General features: G+C 48.0%; 1 protein-coding gene across 2 annotated transcripts; it reads left to right on the forward strand.

Annotated features, from left to right (window-relative positions):
- The first annotated feature begins 890 nt into the window (after window positions 1–890).
- hm13 (histocompatibility (minor) 13) lies at window positions 891–10384 on the forward strand. 2 transcript variants are annotated; one of them, XM_083674679.1, is made up of 13 exons: window positions 891–1247; window positions 2150–2185; window positions 3664–3762; window positions 4216–4298; window positions 4465–4553; window positions 5162–5247; window positions 5398–5523; window positions 5815–5872; window positions 6042–6125; window positions 6697–6733; window positions 6853–6955; window positions 7154–7239; window positions 9066–10384. In XM_083674679.1, exons 1-13 carry the CDS (start codon window positions 1020–1022, stop codon window positions 9136–9138), a joined length of 1188 nt encoding a protein of 395 aa, XP_083530805.1. In that variant the 5' UTR covers window positions 891–1019; the 3' UTR covers window positions 9139–10384. The 2 variants fall into 2 exon arrangements, with proteins under 2 accessions (XP_083530805.1, XP_083530806.1); XM_083674680.1 differs by lacking the exon at window positions 2150–2185.

Here is a 10384-nt window from a genome sequence, read left to right on the forward strand (position 1 = left end):
CAGCTGTCTATCTATGAAGAGTGACAGGTCTATGCTGCCTCCCATTAAATTCAAAGGTCTCCCTGATCTGAGGTGAGTTGATACAACTTCAGATTGTAGCCAGTTAAAGTGGGCACAGATATGAGATATATTGACTATTAAAAATTATAACAACATTTTTGGACATGCATTCTGTTAGGGTTTGGTTTGCTTTCTGGAACTAAGTGCTTCTTTAGTGGGCCCTCCTGTCTGACTCTCCTAGCAGTGACAATATTATCATCAATATGACCTCAATGAATAACAGGACTTTTATCCACAATTGTATTGACCTTTAACCTTTTGGATGGAATACATTTTTTGTATCATTAATTTCTTCTTAACAATCAAAGTAGCCTATGTAATTGTTAAAGCTAGCTACGTCTCCCAAGTGAGAATGAAAGCCAGCTAGAATAAGAGCAGAAAGTTATTTGAAAAACAAGTCGTGCCAATAAAAGCAGGAGTGGAGTCTCCTGCTCCCAGATGTCTGTCTATGAAGAGTGACAAGTCTATGGACCATCCCATTAACTTCGGCAGAGAAGCCTTGTCCCCTGATCTGAGGTGAGTGTGTTGAAATGAGCAGCTTTGAGAGACCAGATAGAGTTTAGAGCTAGCATTCTCTCTCTCTCTCTCTCTCTCTCTCCCTCTCTCTCTCTCCCCTCCCTCCCTCTCTCTCTCTCTCTCTCTCTCTCTCTCTCTCTGTGTTCAGTGCCAGTCTGCTGTCAGTTCAGACGCTCTGTGGGAGGTAACTGGTTTTGAAGTTATTGTCACTGGTGATCTGTCTCCAATTCACCATCCATACCATTAGGCGGCGGTAAGTGATGGTTCAACATGTTTACAGCACAAACCAACCAACGCAAGCAGAGAGGTATGTCAGTTCCCGGACAGACTTAGGAAACGTGGCCTTAGTGAAAGAAGAACCTAGATGAATGAGAAACAGGCAGTCCTCGTAGACAGAAATTAACCAAGACGTTCTTTTTAGAGTTGGTAGACATCTAACAAAAATGTCGGATGTTGATCAAGGATCGGTTTTACCCAGCGACAGCTCGGCTGCCGCACTGGACGGCCTGAATGCAACGGACTCTAACGGTACCGACGCGGTCAACGCGACTGTGGCCAAGTTTGTCGCGACACCGGAGGGCACCGCGCTGGCATATGGCAGCCTAGTCTTCATGGCTCTGCTGCCGATCTTCTTCGGTGCTCTGCGGTCCGTCTCCTGCTCTAAAAGCAAGGTAACATGAATGTGATTTATAAGGCAGCTCACAGAGCTTTTATCGAGCTACCCGGTGTCGACGCCTGTGTTGTGTTGGCCGGCACAAGATGCAAAGTTGCTATGTGATTGTGCCGTACACCGGACCTGTCAGTCAGCTGTCACACATCTCACTCACTATCAGAGTTCACCCTTAGCTAGCTATTCTAGGTAATTCTAACTACCGAGAATTACCTGGCAGGCCTGCCACCGTTCATATGCTAAGCTGATTTTGTAGACGTGTTGACTTGTGGCGTGCTTGTTTTCTAGATTATTTTATTTTTAAACCGTGCATGTAATTTAGATAGCCAGTTCAATAGATACCTTGTGAGCTGTTATTAAATTCAGTAGACAGTACACCCACTCTGCAAAGTCGGAAGACCTATTAGGTAGCGAGCTAGCTTGGTGATGGAGACGTGTACAAGATTTTTTTCGTGGACTCTTTTGGTTTGTTGTCAGCTCCGACATGCGCAGAGTCTGGCTAGGTTTAGGTAACCAGTGGTGACACCCCCATTCTCCATTGGGTTGAGTTCTCATCGTTGGGCCCAAGGCTGAGCCCGTCTCTAACTCACCTGCCGTCCCTTAGAATAAAACTATTTCGTTATCATAACATCATCATAGCAGCTCATGTGGTCGTGGGGGGAGGAGGGAGGATACATGCATGAGGCTGGGTTGTCGGCTGTTGTGAGGCTGTCAGAGAGTTGCGTGAAACTAAACGCGTTTTTTGATGTTGTGAACTAACTGCCCCCCCCCGGTGTGGAGTGTGTTTCCTGTGTGGACTGTGTTTCTTGTGTGGTGTGGCCGTGTGGTTGATTTCAGTCTGATCCAGACTCTCGCTGTAGAGGTCTCGAAGCTAACTCCTTTGTCCACTCCTCTTATCCGTAGGTCGCTGGAGAGAATGGTTGCGATTTTGCGTACCGAGTGAGTATTAGCGCTGTTAGCACAGACTACACACCACGTTCAGTGTTTTATTTTACACTTTTGATTTCTCATACTGACACTCCATTCGTCAATGGCAGTCTGAACGCTGCTTCAGGACTGTGTGTGTTCCTCATCTGTGTGAGTTGTCACTTCATGTCGGTGTTGGACCATTTAGGTGTGGGCTCATCCTAGGCGTGTGTGTGTAGCCCTAGATTGTTTGTGCTATAGAGTAGTGTTGTCAGACCAGTTTAAGTATCACGATTTCGATTCTCAAACGATACTATGGCAACCAAAAAAACATCAGGCAAAGTAAAAGAATATCCTATTAAATAACAGAACATGGAAATTCTTATTTTCATATCCTTACGTGTCAGACCTATTCGCTGACCTGTCCTGATTTGAACTCCTTGAAGAGGTTGGGATGCTTATTGGAAAGATGCTTGGCTAAATGTGACTTGTTTCCTCCCTTTGACTGCATGGCCTTGTAACATGTTTTACAAATAGGCTTTGTGGTTTCGGTTGGCTCGCCGTCATCATTGGCTCTATAAGCAAAGTAATGCAAGATTTCACTTCTGGCATCCTTTTTATCAAGCTTGGGACGGCCAGAATCGACACTTGCGGCTTCCAACCTTCTCTTTCCTCCTTGTCAACGCCGTGGGTGTGATTGTTTAGCGTTGTCTTTCCCAGCCAAACACGCCCACTATGCATGTAGAGCGCACTGCCCGCCGACCCTGTGAGCACATGGACAAATTACACTTATAAGATAATATTCCGCACGGCTCAAAGTAAATACTTTGTCAGGCATTTCTGGTGAGAAAAAAAAGCAGGGTATTATGATACTTTTGTAGAACAGGTATATCGTGCAACACTACTGCAGAGTGCAACACTGCTAAAGATAAAGTTGGATGCCCCTCTCTGCTGTAGGCCTATGTGGTCTGTAGAAGCAGGTAGAATGACTCCTCTCTGGCTCCTGCAGCTCAATCAACCCTGTTCTGACCCAGTTAGTGGGGTTCCCCTGGTAGACATTCTCATTAGGGCAGGTCTGTTCATCATCTGCCTCTCATCTCTACTGGGACAGGAGCACCACACTTGCCTGGGAGGCTGTAGTCACCAGGCCCCCAGCCTGACCTACCTGGGAGGCTGCAGTCACCAGGCCCTCAGCCTGACACCACACCTGCTTTCTGCAGTCACCAGACCCCAACCTGACTTCTCACGATGAACTGGAATTTTATTTAGTAATAAGCCACTTTAAATTATGACAGATTTCTTTTTTCTTCATTTTTTTTTATCTTGAAATGCCCATAAATAGTAGGTTATTTCGGGTATAATAGAAGGTTTGATGTGTTTTCCTGCCTGGCTGAATACCTTCAAAGTCTCTCTCTCTGAAGAGAGCTTTGGCCATGTGCATTTGAGTTGCTATGGTAACATGTCTATGCCTTCAGTGTTAGAGTGTTTTTTCTGCTGTCCTCCTGTCCCAGAATCCCTCAGACATGCCAGAGACCATCACCAGTCGAGACGCGGCACGCTTCCCCATCATCGCCAGCTGCACCCTCTTCGGCCTCTACCTGTTCTTCAAGGTGAGCACCACACACACACACACACACACACACACACACACACACACACACACACACACTACCAGAGATCACTGGAATCCCACATCAAACCCCAGCCCCAGACGTCACACCCTAGCCCAAACATCAAACCCTAGATTCAAACCCTTGCCCCTGACATCAAACCCTAGTCCCTGACATCACACCCTAGCCCAGATGTCAAACCCTAGATTCAAACCCAAGTCCCTGACATCAAGCCCTAGCCCCAGACATCACACTCCTGACTCCATGGTGCTTGGTGATATGCAGCTACATGAACTAGTACAGAGTTACAGCGTAGAACTGTAGAGTGGCTGGTTCTAATTCTAGCTCTGGAATCTAGAGTAAGGTGCGTGTGTGTGTGTGTGTGTGGTAGTTTATTAATAGGTGGAGGAGAGTGTTAACGTCATGTGCCTCCTGTTCTATCCTCTCCTCCAGGTCTTCTCTCAGGAGTACATCAACATGCTGCTCTCCATGTACTTCTTCGTCCTCGGGATCCTGGCTCTGTCACACACCATGAGGTACACCACACACACACAAACACACACACACAAACACACACACGAGCTGAGAGAGGCTCTCACACTCACACCACTCTACACACTCTCACTGTGTCACACGTATCACTGGGTGTGAGCTTTTATAGACCATGATTAAAATTATTCTCTCCCTCCCCTCCTCCACCAGTCCGTTCATGAACAGGATCTTCCCAGCCTCTCTGCCTAACAAGCAGTACCAGCTGCTGTTCACACAGGGCTCAGGGGAGGCCAAGGAAGGTGAGTGTGAGCGGCAGAGTGGTGGAGCTAGCTAGTATGCTAATGTAGGAACTAGAGCTAGCTAGCATGCTAATGCGAGAACTAGCTAGCATGCTAATGCAGGAACTAGAGATACACAGTATCAGATTGGTGCATCGCTATCAGGCCGATATTGATCTAAAATGCTGGATCGGGAAACAGAGATGGGGAATGCTATGTAGCAGGGCCATGACGCAAGCCGTTGTGAAAGCTGTTTGCGTCGTTGACTCACTGCTGCACAGCTGAGATGACACGCAAGTACGGTGACAGCAACAACAACCATGCAGTCTGCACGCTTGAGACCGACACCAGTAAAACTGCTTGTTGCACAATTTGCCAGGCGAGTGTTTGGAGGGGTGGCAGCAGCATTTCACATAAAAAAGAGCCTTTTATCAGATCAGTACTCGGTATTGGGCGATACTCAGTTCAGAGAATCGGTATCGGCAACGAAAAAGTGGAATCAGAAGCTAACCCTCGGAACACAACGCTAACATTAGTAGGATAGAAAATAACCTAAAAACATAAGCAACTGGATTAGAACTGTCAGTGATGACTCTCTCCTCCTCCTCCTCCTCCTCTCCCTCTCTCAGAGATTGTCAACTATGAGTTTGACACCAAGGACCTGATCTGTCTGGCCATCAGCAGTGTGGTGGGGGTCTGGTACATCCTCAAAAAGGTACTGTCTGTCTGTCTGTCTGTGTGTCTATCTGCAAAGGTCACAAACCCCAATGTTAACACAGCAATAAGTACCATACTATTTGTTTCACAACAACGTGTTTGATGTCCTGTGTTTGTGTTAAGGATGTTATTTTTTGTGATGTCACAGCACTGGATAGCCAATAACCTGTTTGGGCTGGCGTTCGCCCTCAATGGGGTGGAGCTTCTGCACCTGAACAACGTCAGTACTGGCTGTATCCTGCTGGGGGGGCTGTTCATCTACGACGTCTTCTGGGTGAGACACACACACCCACCCTACTACATACTACACACACACACACACACACGCAAACACCCTACTATACATACACACACACACACACACCCCATACACACACCTGAAACTACACACCTGAAACTACACACCTGTACACACCTGCAGTACTACAACATGATATTGTGAAGTATTGATTCAAAGAGTTATTCTCAGATCCTGTGGATGTGTTTGGTTTAGCCTCTTGAACTGGGTGACCAGACCATAATATGATTGACTCGGGTGACTCATCATAACCTTTCTCATCTGCAGGTGTTTGGCACTAATGTCATGGTAACCGTGGCCAAGTCATTCGAGGCGCCCATCAAGTGTAAGTAGAGGTTGTATTATGGTCTGTCTAATCTGGTTAGAGAGATGGTTGTCATGGAGAAGCTGTCTATCACATTTGTGTCTGTGGTAACAATGTTGGATTCTGCTGCTGGCCTGCAGATAACATGTTAGATCAATGACACCCTCCCTCCCCCTGTCCACCCCCACAGTGGTGTTTCCCCAGGACCTGCTGGAGAGGGGGCTGGGGGCCAGTAACTTCGCCATGCTGGGACTGGGAGATATTGTCATTCCAGGTAGAGACACCTCAACCTCACCACATCATCTTATTCACACACAGATGTAGCAGGAATACGTCTTTCATATATTGTCTTCAGATATCAGAGGAAACCTCACACAGATGATTACAGCCCGACAGATATATCGGAGCACCGATATTATCGGCCGATATTGGCCTTTTACAGAAATATCTATATCGGCACATATTCCTCTGATAATGCACCGAAGATGTGCATCAGCCTCACATTCCGAAATGATAGAAAATCAGTGTAACCCTAACCCTGTGAATCGGTCTCTGTCTGTTCGTATGTTACCACAAAAAATTGTCAAATGTACTGATCTAATGCAGTCACTGGCCAGATCATAATACTACCAGTCTAGTGTCCCTCCCTGCATCAGCCACTAGAGGGCGTAATCTATCGCAGCAGCAGATCTAGCTGCTCTCTAGCACCCTACAACACAGTGAAGCTGTCTAGAACCCTAGAGCACAGTGAAGCTGTCTAGAACCCTAGAACACAGTGAAGCTCTATAGAACCCTAGAACACAAGGTTCTATACTCTGGTGAATGTGTTATTTTTATTTTCTCAGGCATCTTCATCGCTCTACTCCTCCGCTTCGATGTCAGGTGAGAGCCCCCCCCCTCCCTGTTGCACTACTCTCTATTTCTATATTCATCCCTTTATTAACCCTCGCTCCTCCCCTTGTGTTGTGTGATATTCTTTCATGTGTAACGTCCCCCCCCAGCCTGAAAAAGAACTCCAGGACCTACTTCTACACCAGTTTCCTGGCCTACATCTTTGGTCTGGGCCTCACCATCTTCGTCATGCACACCTTCAAACACGCTCAGGTGAGACATGGGTCAGGGGTGAGAGGGCAGGGGTGAGGGGTAAGGGAGGGATCAGGGGTGAGAGGTCATCTGGAGCCCCTCCGTTATTGAGACTTGTAGAAAGATGCTTTGACTCTGACAGAACATAACAGAACTTATGAAATGTTGTTTGTTGTGTTTGTCTTTATGATCCCTGATTGGTTGTGATGTGTCTCCCAGCCTGCCTTGCTTTACCTGGTGCCGGTGTGTATAGGCTTCCCCGTCATCGTGGCCCTGCTGAAGGGAGAACTCACAGAGATGTTCAGGTAATAACACAGTTGGCACTCTGGGTAATGTAGTTGATCTCCAACACACACCCTGTCTCTGACATCATCACCATGTTGTTGCAGTCCTCTGCCGGTCCCCTCCACCCTGCACCAGCGTGGTCTGTGTGGAATGGCTGAGCCTCTATGGTTATACAGCAGGGACCTCTTCGTCTTTACTCTTCTTCTCTTATCATCATCATCTCATTTCATATGACCCTTGACCTACCGCTCCCCCCAATCATACGACCCTTGTCCTACTGCCCCCCCATTCCCCCCCCCATCATATGACCCATGGGGGGGTGGGGGGTGCAGGAAACATTCCCCGACGCCACTTCTGCCAGAAACCCTGCCCACCTTGATAATCGTCATGGTAACCACAACGCTGTGACCTCATCCTTCCTTCACTCTCCCTCTCCACTCATCCTCCTCTACCTCTTCATCTGCCTCTCTACGCTCATCCTCCTGTACCTCTTCATCCCCCTCTTTACACTCATCCTCCTCTACCTCTTCATCCCTCTCTCTCTCAGGAGCTTCATCATCAGCTGTTATACATAGCTAGCATTAGGTATCAGGCGTCTTCATGTACCAGTCTTCTCTCTCTTATCTCGCTCTTCCCTTCCCCCCCCTCTCTCTCTACATTCTCCTGCTCCTCTCTCTCTCTCTCCTCTTCTCTTCCCCCCCTCTCTCTATATATATTCTCCTGCTCCTCCTACTCCTTCTCCTCTCCTCTCCTCTCTTCCTCTCCTCCTCCTGTCCAGTTATGAGTCGTCAGAGGAGGTGTTGCCTCACACCCCACGTCTCACTCACTTCCCCACGGTCTCCGGTTCCCCCGCCAGCCTCGCTAACTCAATGAGCCCCTCCTCCTCGCCGCGCCGGCGACGCCCACCTCCCACCTCCTTGTAGAGGATCCACCTGGGCAGGTACGCCCCCGTGTTGACCCTGCTCCCCGCCCCCCCCCGACATCAGCTCTGTCATCATTCATTACCCCTGGCTTGTCTAGTGCTGCCTCCTGCCGTGCCTACTCCCCCCCCGCCCTCCTGCCCTGACCTCCCCTGCCCCCTTCCCAGCCCCCCTCTCAGCCCCCATCTCCTGCCCTGCCCCCTCCCTCCCGCCCTACCCCCCTCCCAGCCCCCCTCTCCTGCCCTGCCCCCCACCCAGCCCTCCTACTCTCTCTCCTGCCCCCCCCCCCCCACTCTCCCTGCCCTGCCTGTCCCAGTGCCCAACTTCAAGCTCTCTGAGACCACTCCTCTGGCTCCTCTGATTGGTCCAGAGCATAGATATAGAACACTGTTCTGTCCTCTGATTGGTCCAGAGAACCCCAGCCCTCTCTGTTTTTCAGTTTATTGGTCTGTTGCTTTGGCCCTCCAGCGGTAGTCTCCGAGGCCTGCTGCGGTGTCTTTGTTGACGTTGCTCCGCCCTCCACACCATTTCATCTGCTCTCCCATTGGTTGTTTCTGTTGCCCTCAGCATGGAGGGAGGGGCAGTGGTTCTTTATTTGTGTTTCATTGAAACCCATGTGCTTTAGAATGACCTTGTGAGAACTCTACAGAACCTGGACCTTACAGAACCGTTAGAACCCTACAGAACCCTCACCCTACAGAATGTTACAGAACTCTATAGAACCTTATAGTTGTACTGATGTGTCTGATGTTCTTATCGACGGGTTCTTTAAGGAAGTGAGTCTCAGTGTTGTCCTCTTGTGGCCTTCTGATATCTCCACTTAGTTAACCATTCTGTATCGCTTTCTCCCTTCCTTTGTTTTTCTTCTCCTCTCCTTCCTCCCCTCCCCTCTCCTCCTCTCTCCTCTCTTCCCTCTCCTCTCCCAGGTATGAAGAAACCTCCCCTGAAGACGCAGAAAAGGAAGAAACCACAGAGACGACGGAGAAGAAGGAACAGTAAACGACAGATCTCCCCACAGCGTCGCCCTTCCTTCTCCATCACCGCCACATTTCACCGCAAGCCCCTCCCCTTCTCCTGTCCACACTGCCGGCGGGGCGGGACCTATGTTGCCGTGCCGACGTGTCGTGTTGTTGTACATGGGACCGGCAGGTTGATTGAAATAACCGTTGTTGACGTTGGGATCTGTAGTTTATAAACGTTTGCTACATCAGATGTGTGACGGATGATTCGGTGCCTACCGTGTGTGTTGTTTATTATTGTTGTTGTTTACCATACATCTGTTTGTTCTTTATTCATACTTTGCCTTTTAGCATTCTCATGTCATGTTTTTTTGTTTGTTTTTTTGTTCTTTTTAAAGGCCAGAATTTTGAAAGTGATCTATTTTTTAGTATATTTTTGTTTTGCTTTGGAGAATCAGACATCAAGGGAAATGGATGTTTTTGAATAAGTCACCATCTTTGTAGCTGTCAGACTCTCTTGGCTGCTGGTCATCTATATTCAGGGTTGTGGCTTTCCCAGAGTTCCCCTGTGTTCTGTATCTCTGGTGTTCTTGTGCCAATGTAGTTCTTCACAGCAGAGATCTGCAGTCCTTCTAGATTCATGTGAGTCTCCTGGTTACCATGGTTACCATGCTCCACCCCAGGGGGAACCTGGACCTGGGGGACCAAGTCTCTACTGGAATGTGATATGATTATTTATAAATACATAATGTCACAATAAATACTCCTGGTTACTCTCCTCAAAGTGTCACTAGATGGCTCTGCTGCTAAGGACAAATGTGGCTCCATCTTCTAACGTTTAGATTGAATGTTTGGGTTATTTGATTTAGGCTCCAGTTGTCGTTAGAATCACAATATTATTCAGAGACTGTCCTCTGCAGCATGGCCAGATAGTCACAACCCCTCATAGTGGAGGAGACCAAATGGACCAAATGATTCATCTTTAGCTTTGTTTTGTGTTGATATGTTAGTTTTAAAGTTCTGGCCCTCAGAGAGAGAGGAGCAGAGTGTTGCAGTGTGGAGGAGAGGAGAGAGGCTTTGACATGGTTTAGTCTAGTAGAAACGTTTCTGATGAAGATCATGTTCATCTTCATGCTCAGCTTGGTCAGTAACTCATCTTAATTTTTAAGAAATAAACCTCCCTCTCTTTTCTCCCCTGGTGTACCCTGCAAGAGCCTCTGTTCAGAAGCTCATTTCTATTTTATTTGCAATAAATGTTGGTGTTTTATCACCGTAGAGAAGCATAA

Source organism: Argentina silus, assembly GCF_951799395.1.
Source record: "Argentina silus genome assembly, chromosome: 8".
Classification (NCBI taxonomy): Eukaryota; Metazoa; Chordata; class Actinopteri; order Argentiniformes; family Argentinidae; genus Argentina; species Argentina silus.

Bases quoted from the DNA above. Each gene is read 5' to 3' on its own strand.
- hm13 (XM_083674679.1), top strand. From the start codon at position 1,020: ATGTCGGATGTTGATCAAGGATCGGTTTTACCCAGCGACAGCTCGGCT. The intron at 5,248-5,397 runs GTACTGTCTGTC...GTGATGTCACAG, and splicing joins TCTGGTACATCCTCAAAAAG to CACTGGATAGCCAATAACCT. The intron at 7,240-9,065 runs GTAATAACACAG...CTCCTCTCCCAG, and splicing joins GAACTCACAGAGATGTTCAG to GTATGAAGAAACCTCCCCTG.